At 41.0% G+C, this 22,494-nt stretch overlaps 1 protein-coding gene across 2 annotated transcripts in view; it reads left to right on the forward strand.

Moving 5' to 3' along the window:
• CNKSR3 (CNKSR family member 3) overlaps nucleotides 1–22,494 on the forward strand; it is a 101,988-nt gene that overhangs the window by 48,169 nt on the left and 31,325 nt on the right. For both annotated transcript variants that reach the window (XM_007458728.1, XM_007458729.1), the window contains exon 2: nucleotides 16,853–17,016. In XM_007458728.1, the coding sequence (XP_007458790.1) occupies nucleotides 16,853–17,016 (164 nt within the window). The remainder of the gene's footprint in view (nucleotides 1–16,852; nucleotides 17,017–22,494) is intronic.

Genomic DNA, 22,494 nt, shown 5'->3' on the forward strand with positions numbered 1-22,494 from the left:
GTGGGTGGAGGGCTGGGGGGCGGCGGGTGGGTTTGCCAGACCTTCAACTTGGAAGCCAGGTTTTCCTGGTTAAAATCTTCAGCTGGGATGCATTCCTTCCCAGTTCAGAAACCTCAAATGAGAGCCGTCCATCTGACTTGTTTTCTGGGTAGCTTGAATCCTTGAACTCCTATTTTCACTTCCTTAAATTATCCTGGCATGGACATATCTGCTACTTCCAAGTTTTGTTTTAGTAATAAATCGTCTACTTATGTAGTAAAACCCAAAGAGTAGCTGTTTTTTGGTTCCATCTTCTGATGTCTTCTGAGTGAGGTAAGTCTTAGAAGACACTGGTAACTAGTAAGAAAGTTGACTTTGCTTTAGAAACAAAGTACTGTCTTTTTGTTGCTTCTTGGAAGAACTTGAAGCCATGGATTTGTTGCTGCATTCTTTTGCAGCTCTTCCATGATGTGTGGACCAGCTTTGCCCAGATGGTTAAGAGCACAGCCTTTTATTTTGTCTTCAGCATTTCTGTTCTTTCAGCTTGATGCCTTCCTGCCCACCCCAAATGGACAGCCGCGCGTTCCTCCTCCTACAAATCCGTTGCTCCTTCCATAAACATAGTGAAGAGGCTTTGTTGGTTCTTAATTGAGCTTCCAGGGTCCTCGCGGCTGGATCTGTGGTTGTGTTTGGATTTCACGCAGCTTCTGCGCTTTGAAGGCAGCGGGAGGCCTCAGCAACGACTTCACATGCTCACAGCTCTAATCAGGGCAGAAGACCTGACAGAGTTTTGCTCAGGACCAAGTTCATTCATTTGCTAATTGTTTTTGGCTCTGAGGAGGTTTGGGATTTAAGTTTCTGGGCAGTTTATTTTCTTCTTCATACTCTGCAATTGTAAGTACAGGTAACATACTAAGTGGAGAAGTGTAGACTTTTAGATCTGAAAGGTACTGAGAGTTCTTTTAACCTGCTTTTCAGGCAGAGAACTTAGTTGTTGTCCCCTTTCTTCAAATTATATTTAACCAGAAGCCTGGCAGGATGACTGAGAAAATCAGAGCAGCGAGCAGTAGTGTATGTGGGTGTCAGTTTTAAAGGAAGCCTGTTAGTTCACTCGAGGGGCCCAAGAACCGGAAGTTAAGTGGTTTAGCCAGTGTTGTGCATGGCAGGACATGGACTAAAGCCAGACTAAGAAATCAGGTTCCCTTCATTAGAAAGCAGGTTATTGGCTACCAGGGGCCCTAGGGGAAGAACTGACACAGCAAGAGGGCACAAGGGAACTGTCTGGGGTGACAGAAATGTTCACATCATGATTGTGGTGTGGTTACATGGCTGTATGTATTAGTCAAAACTCATCGACTGGTAACACTGAAAATTGGTGAGTTTTACTATATACAAAGTGGATAAAAAGTAGTAAGGGGTCTCCTAAAACATGTACAGGAGTTTTTTGGGGAGGGACCGAAGGAGATAACATTTTCTCTGCTTGTTAATTCAGTGTAATTATATTAAATGATTCTTTCAAAAATATCAAAAGAAAAGAAACAATCAGATTCACTTCATTCCCAGTCTAGTCTGTTTTTCCAGTTGGCAGATGTACCATCACTCTGTACTCCTTGCTGCTGTTAGTTATACCAAGGCTTTGCACACCTTTTCTCTAGAAGGCCAGATAGTAAGTACTTTAGGCCTTGTAGGCATTTGGTCTCTGTCTCAGTTCTGTTATTGTATCTCGAAGGCAGCCAGAGACAATATGTAAACAAAAGAGCATGGCTGTGTTCCCATAAAACTTTACCTCCAAAACCGGGCGGTGGGCCGGATTTGGCCCATGCGCTGTATTTGCCGATCTGTGAGTTACACCTTTGTTTCTTTTGGAGAAACTCAGCGAAATGGGCATTTTTCTACATCCTCACCAGAAAGATGAATGTTACAGAAAAGTGGGATTGTAGAGACGTTTGGCAGACAACAGGTCCTCAAGGGCTTGGAATGCCCAGCTAAGCTCACAGATTTCGCTGTCAAGGAGGGGATGGTTTTGCTCAGGTGGGACTGTGGAGGACGAACCAAGAGGAAGGAGGGACTGAGCATGGGAACCAGTTTCTGGATGATTGTAGAAACCTGGGCAGCTGTGACAGTAAGACAAGACGGAAGAGATCTGGTGGAGGGGTACTCAACATTAAGATGGAGAGAACTCAAAAACCTGAAGACTTGAAGTCCTGGGGATGAAGAATCTGGAGGAGGAGGCGGACGGCTTCCACTTTCTGGCTGGACAGCTCTGTACTCCTTGGGGTCATTGACCAAAATAAGGAAAATGGGGGAGAGGCAGGCTTGATGAGAAGGATGAGTTTAGGTTTGAATTGTGCCGAGTTTTAGATTAGAGAGCAGAATTTGGAACACATCACTGTATAGCTCAGTAGCCTTCAGATTTTTTTTTTTTTAATTTTTTTTTTGTGGTACATGGGCCTCTCACTGCTGTGGCCTCTCCCGTTGCGGAGCACAGGCTCTGGACGTGCAGGCCCAGTGGCCATGGCTCACAGGCCCAGCCGCTCCGCGGCATGTGGGATCTTCCCGGACCGGGGCAAGAACCCGTGTCCCCTGCATCGGCAGGCGGACTGTCAACCACTGTGCCACCAGGGAAGCCCCGCCTTCAGATTTTTGATCATGCTTTTCCATAAGTAAATAATTTGAGGGCACACACTGACAGTACGTAGACATTTATCTCTAAGTAATACACACATTCTCCTGGACTATAGTGCATATTATAAAACCTAACATAAGAATTAGGCATATCCAAAGGGTAAGAAATATTTTTTAAAAATCACAAGGCAAATGTATGTTTAATGTGTGATTCTTCATTAACATTAGGATGTTACATCATGAGATGTGACACCATATTTCTAGTAGTTCTCTTAGATCTGGTCATCATTTCGTTAGCAACATCAATTCACCATTTTTGATAGTTGGCTTGGGCTTGTGTTACCTTCAGTGTGCAGTGCATTTTGTTTTTCTTGCTACTCCTTGTCCTTTTGAGATCGCTGGCAGATCCTGAGCTGAAGAAGGGAAGTCATGGCTGCAGTTTCCTCCCCTCAGAGTGCACACAGGATATTCTGACAGGGGAGAAAGGGGATGGCTTGTGAGGAAATTGGGTCCTTCCATATCCAGAGGGAGGAACTGTGCTCGCATCAGGGGTCTCAGCAGGTGCAAAGGCAGCGGCACCGCTGGCTGTGTCTTTTGTCTCAGGCTGCCGCTGGGGCTGAGACAGGCTGGGACCTGGGACCCTTTGCTTCCGCGCCTGCACCTGGACACACGTCTCCTCAGGCAACAGAAGACAAAGAAGCTACAAGGGACTAAAAAGAACTGCGTGCATGCGCAGCTGGGGCAGATTCTGGACAAGATACAAAAAGAGCAAAAACCCAACAGCTGCTTCTGAAGAGCCAGGAGCAAAAGCAGGGCACTGCGCATGCCCCCTGCGCTCAACCCCTCCAAAGGGGTGGGCAAAACACCTAAGCCCCCCCTCCAGCCCATCCCTCTGGACCCGCCCCCACCCTCACCCTATATAAGGAACCAGCTCACCCCACCTCCGGGAGTGAGCAAGGCAACCTGGTACTTGTTTTTGCTCCCCGTGCTGCAGGCAGGGGCCCCAATAAAGCCTTGCCTGAATTTTTTGTCTGGCCTCTGATCAATTTCTGTTGATTAAGGAGGCCAAGAACCCTGGTCGGTAACAGACTCCCCCCTTCACCGTTCTTCCTGGAGACACTGATTGTAGTTTTGACTCATTAGGAAAGGCCAGTGGGTCAGGGGCCCGTCTGACCAGGCAAAAAGAATTCCTCAATCCTTCACCGTTATGGAGCTAAAACTCAGTACACCCTGTGTTTCAAACGTGTTGTTATTGCCTGAATTCATGCTGCTATACTTAAACCAGTTTTATCAGATAGCTTTTTGTTTTTGTTTTGTTTTTTTAATATTTATTTGTTTATTTGGCTGTGCCGGGTCTTAGTTGCAGTACATGGGATCTTCGTTTCTGCAAGCAGGATCTTTTCATTGCGGCATGTGAACTCTTAGCTGTGGCATGGGGGATCTAGTTCCCTGATCAGGGATCGAACCTGGGTCCCCTACGTTGGGAAGGCAGAGTCTTAGCCACTGGATCACCAGGGAAGTCCCCTATCAGCTAGTTTTTAAATTAAGGCCTACAGACTTCAACAAAACGGGGTGACAAAGAAAGTCATTCTAGGATAGAGTTGGATGTCTCACTTCACAAAAAGATACTTGGAGGTCCGAACAGTAGACCACCCTTCTGAATTTTGGGGAGATGTTATAATATATTGAATCAGGAGTGTCAGTAAGTTGAGAAGGCAGAGGAGTTTTGATGTCAGGTCCTTAACCATTTAATGTTTTTAGAAGTGTTGGGAATTCCGAGAATATTGTAATGAGATGTAAATGTTCCACCCAAGCCTTGCTTCCTTCCCTTTGGTTCAGATCATCAAGAACTGACCTCCTGCTAAGTGTTCATCTCCTTTGCATTGGAGGTTCCTCCCCAGTACAGTGCCTTGTATGTGGTCATTGCTCCACACTGTTGTAGAATTAAATTGAATTGTGTGATCTGTGATTGATTCTCCTAGTCAAAGAATACAGTATACCCAAACCCTGTTTGCATCATCTGTCACTTGGTGGCCCTTTTAGGGGACCTACATGAGATGCAAATCTACAAACATGAGTTAGATCGATTTCCAAATCAACACATTTACTTTATTTATTTTTCAATTTTATTTTACTTATTTTTTTTATACAGCAGGTTCTTATTAGTCATCCATTTTATATACATCAGTGTATACATGTCAGTCCCAATCGCCCAATTCATCACACCCCCACCCCCACCCCCTGCCACTTTCACCCCTTGGTGTCCATACGTTTGTTCTCTACATTTGTGTCTGTATTTCTACCCTGAAAACCGGATGATCTGTACCATTTTTCTAGGTTCCACATACATACGTTAATATACGGTATTTGTTTTTCTCTTTCTGACTTAACTTCACTCTGTATGACAGTCTCTAGATTCATACACGTCTCTACAAATGACTCAGTTTCGTTCTTTTTTATGGCTGAGTAATATTCCATTGTATATATGTACCACATCTTCTTTATCCCTTCATCTGTCGATGGGCATTTAGGTGGCTTCCATGACCTGGCTATTGTAAATAGTGCTGCAGTGAACATTGGGGTGCATGTGTCTTTTTGAATTATGGTTTTCTCTGGGTATATGCTGTAGTGGGATTGCTGGGCCATATGGTAGTTCTATTTTTAGATTTTTAAGGAACCTCCCTACTGTTCTCCATAGTGGCTGTATCAATTTACATTCCCACCAACAGTTCACGAGGTTTCCCTTTTCTCCACACCCTCTCCAGCATTTGTTGCTTGTAGATTTTCTGATGATGTCCATTCTAACTGGTGTGAGATGATACCTCACTGTAATTTTGATTTGCATTTCTCTAATAATTAGTGATGTTGAGCAGCTTTTCATGTGCTTCTTGGTCATCTGTATGTCTTCTTTGGAGAAATGTCTACTTAGGTCTTCTGCCCATTTTTGGACTGGATTGTTGTTTTTTTAATATTGAGCTGCGTGAGCTGTTTATATATTTTGGAGGTTAATCCTTTGTCCGTTGATTTGTTTGCAAGTATTTTCTCCCATTTTGAGGGTTGTCTTTTTGTCTTGTGTGTAGTTTCTTTTGCTTCGCAAGAGCGTTTAAGTTTCGTTAGGTCCCATTTGTTTACTTTTGCTTTTATTTCCGTTACTCTAGGAGGTGAATCAAAAAAGATACTGCTGTGATTTATGTCAAAGAGTGTTCTTCCTATGCTTTCCTCTAAGAGTTTCATAGTGTCTGGCCTTACATTTCGGTCTTTAATCCATTTTGAGTTTAGTTTTGTGTATGGCGTTAGGGAGTGTTATAATTTCATTCTTTTACATGTAGCTGTCCAGTTTTCCCAGCACCACTTATTGAAGAGACTGCCTTTTCTCCATTGTATATCCTTGCCTCCTTTGTCATAGATTAGTTGCCCATAGATGCGTAGGTTTATCTCTGGGCTTTCTATCCTGTTCCATTGATCTATATTTCTGTTTTTGTGCCAGTACCATATTGTCTTGATTACTGTAGCTTTGTAGTATAGTCTGAAGTCAGGAAGTCTGACTTCTCCAGCTCCGTTTTTCTCCCTCAAGACTGCTTTGGCTATTCGGGGTCTTTTGTGTCTCCATACAAATTTTAAGACTTTTTGTTCTAGTTCTGTAAAAAATTCCATTGGTAATTTGATAGGGATTGCATTGAATCTGTAGATTGCTTTGGGTAGTATAGTCATTTTCACAATATTGATTCTTCCAAGCCAAGAACACGGTATATCTCTCCATCTGTTGGTATCATTTTTAATTTCTTTCAACAATATCTTATAGTTTTCTGCATACAGGTCTATGGCTCCCTAAGTAGGTTTATTCCTAGGTATTTTATTCTTTTTGTTGCAATGGTAAATGGGAGTGTTTCCTTAATTTCTCTTTCAGATTTTTCATCATTAGTATATAGGAATGCCAGAGATTTCTGTGCATTAATTTTGTATCCTGCAACTTTACCAAATTCATTGATTAGCTCTAGTAGTTTTCTGGTGGCATCTTTAGGATTCTCTATGTATAGTACCATGTCATCTGAAAACAGTGCCAGTTTTACTTCTTCTTTCCCAATTTGTGTTCCTTTTATTCCTTTTTCTTCTCTGATTGCTGTGACCAGGACTTCCAAAACTATGTTGATAATAGTGGTGAGAGTGGACATCCTTGTCTTGTTCCTATCTTAGAGGAAATGGTTTCAGTTTTTCACCATTGAGAATGATGTTTGCTGTGCCTTTGTTTGTTTTTTTTTTTTTTCCTTGTGCATTTGTTTTATATGGCCTTTATTGAGGTAGGTTCCCTCTATGCCCATTTTCTGGAGAGTTTTGATCATAAATGGGTGTTGAATTTCGTCAAAAGCTTTTTCTGCATCTATTGAGATGATCGTATGGTTTTTATTCTTCAGTTTCTTAATATGGTGTATCACATTGATTGATTTGCGTATATTGAAGAATCCTTGCATCCCTGGGATAAATCCCACTTGATCATGGTGTATGATCCTTTTAATGTGTTGTTGGATTCTGTTTGCTAGTATTTTGTTGAGGATTTTTGCATCTGTATTCATCAGTGATGTTGGTCTGTAATTTTCTTTTTCTGTATTATCTTTGTCTGGTTTTGGTATCATGATGATTGTGGCCTCATAGAATGAGTTTGGGAGTGTTCCTTCCTCTGCAGTTTTTTGGAAGAGTTTGAGAAGGATAGGTGTTAGCTCTTCTCTGAATGTTTGATAAAATTCACCTGTGAAGCCCTCTGGTCCTGGACTTTCGTTTGTTGGAAGATTTTTAATCACAGTTTCAATTTCATTACTTGTGATTGCTCTGTTCATTTTTTCTATTTCTTCCTGGTTCATTCTTGGAAGGTTATACCTTTCTAAGAATTTGTCCAGGTTGTCCATTTTATTGGCACAGAGTTGCTTGTAGTAGTCTCTTAGGATGCTTTGTATTTCTGCAGTAACTTCTTTTTCATTTCTAACTTTATTGATTTGAGTCCTCTCCCTCTTTTTCTTGATGAGTCTGACTAATGGTTTATCCATGTTGTTTCTTTTTCTAGATGAGTCTGACTAATGGTTTATCAATTTTGTTTATCTTCTCAAAGAACCAGCTTTTACCTTCATTTATCTTTGCTATTGTTTTCTTTGTTTCTATTTCATTTATTTTTGCTGTGATCTTTATGATTTCTTTCCTTCTGCTAACTTTGGGTTTTGTTTGTTCTTCTTTCTGTAGTTCCTTTAGGTGTAAGGTTAGATTGTTTATTTCAGATTTTTCTTGTTTCTTGAGGTAGGCTTGTATAGCTATAAACTTACCTCTTAGAACTGATTTTGCTGCACCCATAGGTTTTGTATCATTGTGTTTTCATTGTCATTTGTCTCTAGGTATTTTTTTATTTCGTCTTTGATTTCTTCAGTGATCTCTTGGTTATTTAATAACATATTGCTTAACCTCCATGTGTATGTGTTCTTTTTTTCCCTGTAATTCATTTCTAATCTCATAGTGTTGTGGTTAGAAAAGATGCTTGATATGATTTCAATTTTCTTAAATTTACTGAGGCTTGATTTGTGACCCAAGATGTGATCTATCCTGGAGAATGTTCCGTGTGACAAGAAAGTGTAATCTGTGTTTGGATGGAATGTCCTATAAATATCAATTAAATCTATCTGGTCTATTGTGTCATTTAAAGCTTGTGTTTCCTTATTAATTTTCTGTTTGGATGATCTGTCCATTGGTGTAAATGAGGTGTTAAAGTACCCCACTATTATTGTGTTACTGTCGATTTCCTCTTTTATAGCTGTTAGCACTTGCCTTATGTGTTGAGGTGCTCCTATGTTGGGTGCATAAATATTTGTCATTGTTATATCTTCTTCTTGGATTGATCCCTTGATCATTATGTAGTGTCCTTCTCTGTCTCTTGTAATAGTCCTTATTTTAAAGTCTATTTTGTCTAATATGAGAATTGCTACTCCAGCTTTCTTTTGATTTCCATTTTCGTGGAATATCTTTTTCCATCCCCTCACTTTCAGTCTGTATGTGTCCCTAGGTCTGAAGTGGGTCTCTTGTACACAGCATATATATGTGTCTTGTTTTTGTATCCATTCAGCAAGCCTGTGTCTTTTGGTTGGAGCATTTAATCCATTTACGTTTAAGGCAATTATCTATATATATGTTCCTGTGACCATTTCCTTAATTGTTTTGGGTTTGTTTTTGTGGGTCCTTTTCTTCTCTTGTGTTTCCCACTTAGAGAAGTTCCTTTAGCATTTGTTGTAGAGCTGGTTTGGAGGTGCTGAATTCTCTTAGCTTTTGCTTGTCTGTAAAGCTCTTGATTTCTCCATCGAGTCTGAATGAGATCCTTGCCGGTAGAGTAATCTTGGTTGTAGGTTCTTCCCCTTCATCACTTTAAATATATCGTGCCACTCCCTCTGGCTTTTTAGTTTCTGCTGAGCAATCAGCTGTTAATCTTATGGGAGTTCCCTTGTATGTTATTTGTCATTTTTCCCTTGTTGCTTTTAATAATTTTTCTTTGTCTTTGATTTTGTCAATTTGATTACTGTGTGTCTCAGCATGTTTCTCCTTGTGTTTCTCCTGCCTGGGACTCTCTGCACTTCCTGGACTTGGGTGGCTATTTCCCTTCCCATGTTAGGGAAGTTTTCGACTATAATCTCTTCAGATATTTTCTTGGGTCCTTTCTCTCTCTCTTCTCCTTCTGGGACTGCTATAATGTGAATGTTGGTGCATTTAATGTTGTCCCAGAGATCTCTTAGGCTGTCTTCATTTCTTTTCATTCTTTTTTCTTTATTCTGTTCCATGGCAGTGAATTCCACCATTCTGTCTTCCAGGTCACTTATCCGTTCTTCTGCCTCAGTTATTCTGCTATTGATTCCTTCTGGTGTATTTTTCATTTCAGTTACTGTGTTGTTCATCTCTGTTTGTTTGTTCTTTAATTCTTCTAGGCCTTTGTTAAACATTTCTTGCATCTTCTCGATCTTTGCCTCCATTCTTTTTCTAAGGTCCTGGATCATCTTCACTATCATTATTCTGAAATCTTTTTACTGGAAGGTTGCCTATCTCCACTTCATTTAATTGGTTTTCTGGGGTTTTATCTTGTTCCTTCTTCTGGTCCATAGCCCTCTGTCTTTTCATTTTGTCTATCTTTCTGTGAATGTGGTTTTCATTCCACAGGCTGCAGGATTGTAGTTCTTCTTGCTTCTGCTGTCTGCCCTCTAGTGGATGAGGCTATCTAAGAGTCTTATGCAAGCTTCCTGATGTGAGGGATTCGTGGTGGGTAGAGCTGGGTTTTGTTCTGGTGGGTAGAGCTCAGTATAGCTTTAATCCACTTGTCTGCTGATGGGTGGGGCTGGGTTCCCTCCCTGCTGGTTGTCTGGCCTGAGGCGACCCAGCACTGGAGTCTACCCGGCTCTTTGGTGGGCCTAATGGCGGACTCTGGGAGGGCTCATGCCAAGGAGTACTTCCCAGAAATTCTGCTGCCAGTGTCCTTGTCCCCATGGTGAGCCACAGCCACGCCCCGCCTCTGCAGGAGACCCTCCAACACTAGCAGGTAGGTCTGGTTCAGTCTCCTCTTCTTTCCCTCTGGTCCTGATGAGCACACTGCTTTGTGTGTGCCCTCCACGAGAGGAGTCTGTTTTTCCCCAAGTCCTGTTGACGTCCTGCAATCAAATCCCGCTAGCCTCCAAAGTCTGATTCTCTGGGAATTTCTCCTCCCGTTGCCCGACCCCCAGCTTGGGAAGCCTGCTGTGGGGCTCAAAACCTTCACTCTGGTGGCTGGACTTCTGTGGTATAAGTGTTCTCCAGTTGGTGAGTCACCCACCCAGCGGTTATGGTATTTGATTTTACTGTGATTGCACCCCTCCTACCGTCTCATTGTGGCTTCTCCTTTGTCTGTGGATGTGGGGTTATCTTTTTTGGTGAGTTCCAGTGTCTTCCTGTCGATGATTGTTCAGCAGTTAGTTGTGATTCCAGTGCTCTCTCAAGAGGGAGTGAGCACACGTCCTTCTACTCCGCCATCTTGAACTGGGACACCAACACATTTCCTTTAAAACATAGCAAAAGAAAGCAAAATCCTGTGCTTAAAAATACTTTAATGATCAAAGTACTTGATGTGAAGGGCTGTCAGAACAACTCTGGGCTCACTGTCTTTGTGGAATAAGAGGTTTTGCTGACTTGAGCCTATAGGCTGAGAGCGTAGCTTTGGGACGTCTTTCTAATAGGCCGCACCTGCCAGGACAGAGGCTGATCTAGTCAACAATCTGATTTCAGTCTTGTACAGAAAATTAGAAGGGAATAACTCTAGAGTTTTTGCACTGGGGCGTTTACTCTCATGTCTTAATCTTCATGTACACAATCCTTTCCACATTTTGGAGCGATTAATTAGTTAATGAAAACTAATCCTTAGTACAGAGCAAGTATCTTGTCAAAGATTGGAGTTTTGTTTTGGGGTTTCATTTTGTTTATAATGTTTCCCAGTGTAGAAATAACCTCCTTTAATCTTGAAACATTGAAACTTGCAACAAATACCCTGATATCACAATCAGTCGTTCTGTTAATTTTAGTTACTCACTTGCGTGGGAAAATAAAATCAGGTGACTTGTGTGTTGGTAAGAACATGAAGTTCTTTGTCTTTCTTATGCATTCAGTTACTTATTTCACAAACATTGTGCACCAGCAATGTTCTAGATGTTGGGGAATCGCAGTGAATAAAAATGAAGACTCTACTTTCATGGTGCTTGTATTCCAATATAAATCCTAAAACATTTTTAGGTAGGATCAATGATAACGGTAAGCTGTCAAATTTGGGAATATATTCTGGGGAAGCTAATAACAAAGGCTGTTGAGATTTTATTTTATCTCCAATTTATGCTGTTCCAGAGGGGGCTACCTAAGCTTTTGCGAGTTTGTGTGTCTCTCTAGCAACTTTTGTTTTGAACACCGAGGGGACTGACGACCTGAATAAATCACTTTTTTAATCGAACGAAATATGTAATTATTTGCTTCATAGTGTTCTAAGTAAGCTCTTTATAACTATTAACACTTAATTTTCATCACAGATCTGTGTAGTCGGTAGTGTTATTATCTCTGTTTTACAAATGAGCAAACTGGGTAACTTGCCCCAGGTACCCAGTTAGCAAGAAGTAGGACTGAGATTGGAGCTCAGGCTCTTAACCACTGCCCTGTTGCTTTCTGATATAAATTATAAAATAGTATTTTTAAAAATCGTAAGGTATTTCTTTTTTTTTTGCCTTTTTGCCTTTGGGATTTCTCTGAAATTTTAGGGTCATTTACAGGTTTGGGAAGAGGGGAGGAAGTCTGGCTGTCTCTCCCTGCTGCTTCCATTCTGTGGGAACTCCCTGTCCTTTGCCTTCCTGATTCTTTCCACATTGAATTATGTGTTTAATTTGTGTAAATGGAATGTGTTTAATCTAATTTTATTTAATTCTGTGTTTCTCTCAGCTGCTGCTAGACTTTCAATAAGTTCCTTGAAGCAAAGAACTGGTAAATAGATACATTTGACAAATAGGTTAAAGTGTACTGTGTATTACAAATTCTAAAACCAGTTTATTTGAAATTGGGGATTTTCCCCTCCTTCATGGGACTGCGTAATAGTTAGATTTGGCTGTTTATAAATGTGTGATTGTATTCTAAACAATAGGATAACTGAACAATAGGCCATCTTGTATTGGAATAATAAAACTGGAGACAATACTATTTAAAACCTAGCATATTCAATAGACATGTCCCTTGAGGGGAAATTCTTTTTACTTTTTAAATTTTTTATTGAAGTATAGTTGATTTACAGTGTTGTGTTAGTTTCAGGTGTTTAGCAAAGTAATTCAGTTATATATACATACATACATATATATATATACATACATACATATATATATATATATATATATATATATATATATATATATATTGTATTTCTATTCCTCTCCAGAGTCTTTTCCATTATAGGTTATTACAAGATATTGAATATAGTTCCCTGTACTATACAGTAGGCCCTTGTTGCTTATCTATTTTATATATAGTGTTTATCTGCTAATCCCAAGCTCCTACTTTATCTCTCCCCACCCCTTCCCCTTTGGTAACCATAAATTTGTTTTCTTTGTCTGTGAGTTTGTTTCAAAGTTCATTTGTATCATTTTTTTAGATTCCATATATAAGTGATATCATATGATATTCGTCTTTGTCTGACTTACTTTGCTTAGTATGATAATCTCAAGGTCCGTCCATGTTGCCGCAAATGGCGTTAGTTCATTCTTTTTTATGGCTGAGTAATATGCCATTGTATATGTATATCACATCTTCTTTATCCGTTCATCTGTTGACGGGCATTTAGGCTGCTTCCATAGGGGAAAGTCTTTAAGCCACTCTAGATTCTGTATTTGGGTAGGTAGCAACATGGTGTTTCTACTTGGTAATTCTCCTACATCTCAGGGATCTTCTGATTAGTTGCGGTCAGACCATTTATATTCCTCAGAATCTTCAAGGAGATTCTTGCCTTTTCTCAGGCAAATGTTCTGCTGTTTTGTTCAGTCCCCTCTTGTCCTATCCAGAAACGCCATCACACCTCTCATCTCAACCTTCTTCTCTGTGTCCGAAATATTTCTTTAATGCACTGAAGCTATTTCTGAAATCCTGTTTCTTCAGGGAAATCTTTCATAGTTAAAAGAGAAATCTGGGGCTTCCCGGGTGGCGCAGTGGTTGAGAGTCCGCCTGCCGATGCAGGGGACGCGGGTTCGTGCCCCGGTCCGGGAAGATCCCACATGCCGCGGAGCGGCTGGGCCCGTGAGCCGTGGCCGCTGGGCCTGCGCGTCCGGAGCCTGTGCTCTGCAACGGGAGAGGCCACGACAGTGGGAGGCCTGCGTACCGCAAAAAAAAAAAAGAGAGAGAAATCTGGCCTCATCTTTATCTCTACTTATTATTCAAGGGTGAAATTTTATGAACATCCATAGTGCGTGGTTCCTTCACTTTACACTTAATGGACTGGTTTATCCTGCACATGACAACTAATATGAGTTGGTTTTGTTCTCGTATTTTGAGCAAAGAACTTGCTTGGCACAGTAAACATGAATTGCAATTCTTTTGGTCATTGGGCCTTGTTTATTTTAGGAAAGAGTTTATCGCATGTGGATGAACATGAAATAAAGTGTTATTAGGTTTGTGTTGGTTTGTTAGGGCTGTCATAACAAAGTATCACAGACTGGGTGGCTGAAACAACAGGAATTTATTCTCTTGAAATTCTGGAGGCTAGAAGTCTGAGATCACAGTGTTAGCAGAGATGGTTTCTTCTGAGGCCTTTCTCCTTGGCTTGTAGATACCTTCTTCCCCCTGTGTCTTTACATGTTCTTGTCTGTGTATGTGTGTCTCCTCTTCTTATAAGGACTCAGTCATATTGGGTTTGGGCTCATCCATATGACCTCATTTAACTTAATCACCTCTTTAAAGACACTACCTCCAAATGCAGTGGTGTTCTGAGGTATTGTATTGCTGATTAGAACTTCAGCATATGAATCTTAGGAAGATCAATTCAGCCATGACAGGGTTGAAATGTACAATATAGTTGTCTTAAATTTTTATGACAAGTTAAAACAAAAATTCCTTTTAAAGCTTAAAAGTAGGCAAAGGAAGAGAACCTTCTGAAGGAGGGGAGATTGTAAGATATTGGTTTGATCTGGCTTAAAACTGGCTAAGTCATTTCGGGCAAAACTCATAGTAGTTAGTCTTTTGTCCATACTTTCCCAATTTTTTGGATTCAATAAAACATGAAGTATCTTTTAAGTACCTCTAGGTTTCCATGATTCTATTTTAATAATAACTGTTTTGTAATTAGCCCTTACTGCTGATTTAGGAAGGTGTTTGGAGAGGAATTTTTATAATCTCATGTTTGCAGGGTAGAATGCAAAAGGATCAGGGCTTGTGTCAACAAACCTTAATTTGAATTTGAGCTCTTCTGTATTGAGCTGAAGAAAATGGCCGACAAAATCCTTCTCTTGGCATCTTACCAGCTATGTGACTGTGGACAAGTTATGCAACTTACACGAGCCCTAAGTTAGTCATCTATGAAATGGGAATAAAGTTGTAAGGAGGCTCTCCTCAGCTTTTGGCCCTTGTCACTGTTGACTACTGCAGCTGGATTCTGTGCAGCTGCCCCTGGCTGCCCCAGTGGCATGACACTCCACGCCTGCGGACTCGTGTGACCTCCACTGCCTGCCTACCTCACATGCCATGGAGGCCACCTGTGGCTCGAGGCCATCAAAGTAGAGCTGAGTTTATATCAGTGTCCCCAACCTTGCTGCTGTGTGACAGATCCCCTCTGATAGACAGATGTCACTTCAGGGAGGATGGGCTGGTTCTGACTAGTTATCATAAAATTAATTTCTTCTTAATCTTCTTTTCCTGTATTTATTTGATCGCCCCAAACGGTTATCAGGACATTGCTCCTCTTCCTACATCTTATCAGGAGGTGAAAGCTTTGGCCACTTGCAAAACTTTCAAAAAAGTGGGGCAGAGATATCGTTTAGCCTAGGATATCAGATTTTGAGATGCATGGACTTTAGTATTGCCAAAAGGAAGTGCCGGACCTACGTCTACTTTTCCTGGTTCAGAGTACCCACACAGAGAGCTTTCGTGAGAGTTAAATGAAGTGTGTGTGCGTGTATGTGTGTGTGTGCTTGTGTGTTTGGGTGGGAAGGGGACAGCAACATGCCTTCCACATACTTTATTCTAGTTAAATTGAGTTTTCATCCTTTGTTTTGGGATTGAATTTATATAAATCTACCTTTCAAAACACTAAGGTGGCTTTTATTTTTGGGCTTAAATAGATCAACTAATTCAGTATAAGATTTTCCAGTAAAACCATTAACGTGTTGACCAGAGAGTTCTCTATACAGGAGTAAAGAATCCCAAGTTCTTTTAGGGTTACCTATTTTAATCATTATATAAGAACATTAAAACACAACACTGTTGGCAGTAGTATTTGACCTGGAAAAATTCCCATAAACTAACCCATTTAACATTGTCTTTCTCTGGTACCACTGCTGGTACCTACTCCTCTAGATCTTGTATTCATCAGAACTTTTTCAGTTGCAAGGGACAGAAACTCAACACAGATAAGCTTAAGCTAACAAGGGATTTTATTTTCATTTAAGTAAAAAAATACGGGGGTTAGAAGTATCTTTAAGTAGGGTTAGATCCAGGGACATGTTAGCTATTACTGGGACATCTTCTTTGTCTCGAATAGATTTATTTTGTAAAACTGATCAGAAAAATGACTGCCAGCATCCCCAAGTTTGTGTCTTTATGACTTCTAACTGGAAAGAAAGAAGGGGACTTTGTCTTCCTCTGTTCAAATATCAAATATCAGGGAAGATTTTGATTGGTTCTGCTTGAGTCACATGGTCATCCCTGAACCTATAACTGGCTGATGATAGAATAGTGTGGCCAATCACTGTGGCAAAGCATCTTGATTGGCAAGTCCACTGGGATCACATGGGCTGGGAGAGGGATGGTGTTCCAGAGGAAGACTGCTTAGCAAACAGACAAACATATGTCTGGCACAGATAACTAGCATTTCAAGTCAGCAGGGGTTAGTGTTTATTCTTTTAGCTGAAAGGGAATGGGACGGTAACTGTCAAAATTGTGTAGGATAGGGCTTCCCTGGTGGCGCAGTGGTTGAGAGTCCGCCTGCCAATGCAGGGGACACGGGTTCGTGCCCCGGTCCGGGAAGATCCCACATGCCGCGGAGCAGCTGGGCCCGTGAGCCATGGCCGCTGAGCCTGCGTGTCTGGAGCCTGTGCTCCGCAATGGGAGAGGCCACAACAGTGAGAGGCCCGCGTACCGAAAAAAAAAAAAAAATTGTGTAGGATCCATTTGAAATTTCTTTTTTTGCATTTTTAAAAATAAAACATTTTTAATTATTTATATTTTAAAGGTGGTAAAAGATACAGCATATAAAATTGACCATTTTAACCTTTTTTTTTTATCGCAGTGTAATTGCTTTACAATGTTGTGTTACTTTCTGCTGTACAAATAAGCTGTGCATTAGATTTAAAATCTGCTTAAAAAGATGAGGACACACTTGAAAGATGTCCTTCAGGTGGAATACACATTGTATAGACAATCAAATAGTGGAGCATAATTGGCAATTCCTGAGGTTGATTTAAATGTGCGCATTGTTTTGAGTAAAGGAACAAAAATGACAATAATGGACCCTTTTGCTTTTTTTTGGTAGGGTTAGATGATTGCCTGCAGCAGTATGTCCACAAGTTTGAACGGGAGAAGATAAATGGAGAGCAGCTGCTGCAGATTTCCCATCAGGATCTTGAGGAGCTGGGTGTCACGCGAATTGGACACCAGGAACTTGTGTTGGAGGCTGTCGACCTTCTCTGTGCACTGGTTAGTTCAGGAAAAGGTGATCTGTACCGCCATATGTTTTTAAGAATCTCATCTTCTAAATCTCCACAGTTTTGCGCTTTAGCTTATCATCATTTTCTTAATGATCCATGGAAGTAGAGCATGAGCTGAAGATAATATCAGAAGGGAAGAAAAGAAATCATTTGCCAGGTAGAGTTGGCAAGCGATGGCCTACAAGTTCAATCTGGCCCGCTATTTTTGTAAATAAAGTTTTATTGGAACGCACCCACGCCCATTCATTTAAGTGTTATCTGTGGCTGCTTTTGTGCTACCGTGGCAGAGATGGGTAGTGGTAACAGGGACCGTGTGGCCCCTCAAATCCTAAAATATTTACTCTCTTGGCCTTTACAGAAAAAGTTGGCCTTTTATGGAAAAAATTTCTGTATTCATCTTATTTTCTTATCTTTTCAAAAAGAATAAAAAGATGAAGATGGTCCTGAATGAACATGTCATCTTCTATATTGAAATGACAAATGGGTTCTGATTTTCGTGTCTATTTTTGTTACTATAAAAAGAATTTTTATGTTTCACAGATATCTGTGATATTTCAATAACTGATACTGGTGCTTGGAATAATCAACCTGTGAAATGGCAGCTAGATGGGAAAAAATGTGAACTTAGTTACATTTCGCAGCTGACTGAGTTTTGGCTTGAACGTGAGTGAGTGAAATCCTGCCAGGTTCCGACTCGTCATTACATCTGTGGCCGTGTGGGTAGTAGCTCTTTTAGGTAGGGTTTAAAACCACCTCCAAGGGTACTGTGTTTATAAATTGGTTGGCATAGGGTGGGATCCTTGTCAGTCTGCTGTGATGCCATGCGAAGGATGCTGTTTCCTTAACTGTCAGGATTTGGGCAAAGTCGGCAGCATTCAGGCTGGTTTAGTTATGCTGTGAACCTGAGCAAGGGGTGTATACAATTATATCACTGAGAATGGTGGGGAAAAAATGTGCTCCCGATTATTTTGCCATTGCTGGTCCGCGTTCCATTGATTCTTTAACACTTGCTGCATTGTGCGTGTTCTTCTTCTTAAAGTGGATAGAGCCTTGTCTTCTGCCCTGAGATGTGCTACTCTTGTTTAGGGAAGTAGTGGGGAAATTATTTGTGGTTGATAATTGAGCTGCCACCAGGAAGATGCTGTGGCCAAGTGATGTGAGAGCTGGTCTGGGAAAGCAGGCTTTTGCATTTTAATCCAGGCTTTGCTGCACACTCCTGGCTCTGTGACCTCCAGGGAGATGGTGGTGTGCGTTTTCCCCGTTTGTACAGTGATGATCCCCTAGATGTGGCTGTGTGCTAACCTGTAAGTGTTTTGCACTGCCCAGAAGATATCTGAGTCCTGTTCATTATTAAAACTGTATGTTTTTCATACAGTAAGACATGTTTGAGTTTAGTCTTGTCCTTTCTGGGAACATTACTCTTTGGACTTTTCTGCTATTTCAGATCGTCTCTTTCACTTTGTGGTAGGACTTGGAGGGCAGGTCAGTAACTTTGAAATCCACAGTGTGGGAAGAGAGCAGGCAGGATGGACTGGAGGCGCGTTGTGGACCTCGAGTGGGATAATTAACATAACAGCTGCCTCCCCGCTTTCCTCCCTTCCCTACCTCTTAAAATATTAGACTAAAGTGAACAGAGCTGGACAAATGCCAGAACCTAAAGCTGTGTTTTATCTCTTACAATTTCCTCCTAATTTCCTTTGTAGACAAAGTTTTGACCTCAGACTCATTCTGGACATGTTTCATGTAGCAGAGTGCCAGTGAATGCATTTGACACCAGGGTCACAGAGAGTTCTTAAATGAATGTGCCTTTTCTGGGTTGGGGAGGGTTTTAGAGCATTTCACTAAAATATCTTTAGCCTTGCTATAATCTCATTTTAAAATATTCTTATGGTAATGCATCTATTGATTATACTGTGTTTAACCCATTCACACCATATAGATCTTTGTGTATATAAATAGGTGGTAAGTTTTTGCCTTGAACTGTCCATCCCCTGGACAGTTAATATGTGTTTGCTGTTGTCCCTGGTATTATGGAAGACATTTTTATGTAAACAGTTTAATGGATGTTGATTTTATGATGGACAGGAAATGAGTAGAATTAGAAGTAAGAGACGGGGAGGAAACAACAAAAACCACTGGAAAGTTTTGGAAAGAAAAGTGCCGATAGGCTCTTTAGGAATCTATAATAGGGAATAGCTATTGATTAAGGTTCCAAAACCGATGAGCAGATGGCCCACAAAGAGCTGCTTCTGGATAGGGAGCAGGGAGAAAAACTCCCTTTTGTGAACACTGACCTTGGCTGGCTGGAGCGGCTTAGGAGAGTGACTTGTTTTCTGAGGCAAACCAGGACCACTTCCCAGGATTGAGTTCAGAGTCGGAGCCCAATTTTTCTCCCTCTGTCTGGGGCAGAGGGTGACTGGGACCGGCTGTAGAGCTGCTTTTTCCAGTAGCTGTTAGCCACATGTGACTATTTACATTAAAATTAATTAAAGTGAAATAATAAAATTCACTTCCTTAGTCACAGAGCTACATTTCAAGTGCTCAGTAGCTACTTGTGGCCAGTGTCTACCATATTTGGATAGTACAGATAGAGAACATTTTCATCATTGCAGAGAGTTCTGTTGGGGACAGCATTTGTCTCTAGGGTGGGACTGAGAGTAAAAATGTATAATTGTGAGACCCATTTCCATTGCCAGATCAACCAAACCCTAGTTTCCTAAAGACCAAGGCAGGGGCAGATTTGTTTTTAAGGTTGATGTAGGCTGAGCAAGTGAACAAAGTTGGAATCCATACACGTATGAAGTGATGCCACCTACCTGTGTGCTTAAGTGAAATACCTGTAATGTATCTCCCTGCCCTGGGTGCTTCTGTGCACTCGTGTACCCTGAGTGTACCCCTGAGATGACTCACTGTTTATCGTTTACCCAGCCATGGCAACAGTTAAAAACTGGTATCCTTTTTGTTACGGGGAGAAATAGTGAAGGAGGAGGAATCTATTCTAGCAGTTTGTATTTAACTTGATTTTGCTTGTGAACTTATTAAACTGTGAAGTATTCTTCTCAGGCTGAAACTTAATTGACCCAAGTCAGTAAAATGGATTTGATCATGTGACTGTGAAACTCCTTAATCACCATGTATGTTAGACCACAGACAGAGTTAGTAGGAATGGGGAAAGAAAGTGGCAGAGAAGTTGTGTGAGGTTTGTCCTTAGCTAAAATGTGTACAGTTTATGACACCAGAAGAGTGAGCATCTGCCTCTTTCCTTTTCTCCTGTCTCATGTGTTGTTTCTCTAGCCAGACCAGGAAATGACCCCTGATGGTTAACTTCTAATGACGTGAGATCTCAGTGGAAGGTTTGTAGTACGTGCCTAGATTTTTGGAGATTCATTTCATTTCTTAGTTTGTACTGTCTTGATACCTTATCTTAAATTAAGCAATTTCTGAAGGAGACAGATATTAGGGAAAAGATTAGTGAAAATAATCAAATCTGGTCTGAGAAATTATTCATTTACTGTCTTTCATTGTGGGACACTTAAGTCAATAATCCTTTCCTGATTATGTTTCTATAGTAGAGGTTCTTTGGAGCTAATATAATCAGTTTCTCGATCTCTTCTTATTGTAGAATGGGGTGGAAGGGGATGGAATTTTCCTTCCTTTCTTTGTTCCTTCTTTACTGCTTTTTAAAATTATAATCTATGTAGAAAAAGCAAAACTACAGTGACAGAAAGATCAGAGGTTGCCAGGGCCTGGGGGTTGGGGAAAGTTGACTACGCAGGGGTATGAGGGATGTTTTGGGGGCGATGCAAATGTTCTGTATTGTGATTGTGATGGTGCTTATGTGACTATATACATTTGTTAAAATTGATTATGTCGTGCACTTAAAATTAGTGAGTTTTATGCATCATAAAGTATACCTTAATAAAGCTGATTAAAATCTCTGAAGTACCTTAAAACATAAAATAAAATTATAATCTATTATAGCTACATCTGTCTATCCTTCTAGTCCCGTGATTTGTTTTTTTTGGGGAAAAAAAAAGAATCAGAGAAACGGAATGGAAATGAAAAGAACCAGTTAACAAGCTACACTCCTCCTTTATTTTAATATTAAAAGTGGTAGGTTAGTAGAAGATTGAGGTTTAAAATTTCCTGTAACACTAAGATGAATTTAATCCTCTTTGAGTTCAGGAAATAAATTGTCTACAGTAATAAAAGTTCCGAGTAATTCATGGTGTCGTTGGCTATTAGAAAGCTGAGTTTCCTGCTTTTAGTTCCGAGCTCTTGTTATAAGTCGGCAGGCTGACTGAATAAGGGGACACTTCCCTTTAATCGTAGTCACAAGTGCTTCAAAACAGGCAGTGTCATGTGGCTCTTTATCCACTCAGTTTTGAGTCTTTGATTCTCTGATTTAAAAAGCCATGGTGGGGCTTCCCTCGTGGCGCAGTGGTTGAGAGTCCGCCTGCCGATGCAGGGACACGGCTTCGTGTCCCGGTCCGGGAAGATCCCACGTGCCGCGGAGCGGCTGGGCCCCTGGGCCATGGACGCTGAGCCTGCGCGTCCGGAGCCTGTGCTCCGCAACGGGAGGGGCCGCAACAGTGAGAGGACCGTGTACTGCAAAAAAACAAACAAACAAAAAAAAACCCAAAAAAAGCCATGGTGAAAATGCATCTTTTTATTTTTGTCTTCTCTACTGAAGGACAATGGACAATGCCATATTTTGGTCTCCAGAAAACGACAGTGGAAAAAAAAAAAGAATGAATATCAAGTTTAGACGGAACATCACTGTTAATACAGAAGACTCATTTTTGTTTTGAAATTTACATTTTTTTTTAAAGCTCACAGAGACAATTTCAGTTAATGCATCTGAAGAGGTTTTTTTCTTTATAATTGTTCTCAACGGTTTTCTATATAAATTTTTTAAAAAATATTTTTTATTTTCTAAAAAGCAACATGCCACATAAATTTAAACTTCACATAAAATCTAATTAAAGTTCGCAATGTTTTCATTCAGGGTATTGTCTTTTTTTGTTTGTTTGTTTTGTTTATTTTTGTTTTTTCGTTTTTTGGGGGTTTTTTTTTTTTTGCGGTACGCGGGCCTCTCACTGTTGTGGCCTCTCCCGTTGCGGAGCACAGGCTCCGGGCGCGCAGGCTCAGCGGCCATGGCTCACGGGCCCAGCCACTCCGCGGCACGTGGGATCTTCCCGGACCGGGGCACGAACCCGTGTGCCCTGCATCGGCAGGCAGACTCTCAACCACTGCGCCACCAGCGAAGCCCCAGGGTATTGTCTTTTGTTGTTACTGTTGGTACTTACCATTGTTCATCTTGCCAAAAGAAAAAAGTTCTCACAGACTCCCTGGTTTATTTATGCTTTATGTCTCGATTTGGGGACATGGCTCACTCCTCCCTGAGGCATTAGAGATGGGGCTGTAACAGAGGATGGACCAAGGGACAGGCTAGATGCAGTGAGGA

The sequence above is a fragment of the Lipotes vexillifer genome, unplaced genomic scaffold (assembly GCF_000442215.2).
Source record: "Lipotes vexillifer unplaced genomic scaffold, Lipotes_vexillifer_v1.1 scaffold639, whole genome shotgun sequence".
Lineage (NCBI taxonomy): Eukaryota > Metazoa > Chordata > Mammalia > Artiodactyla > Lipotidae > Lipotes > Lipotes vexillifer.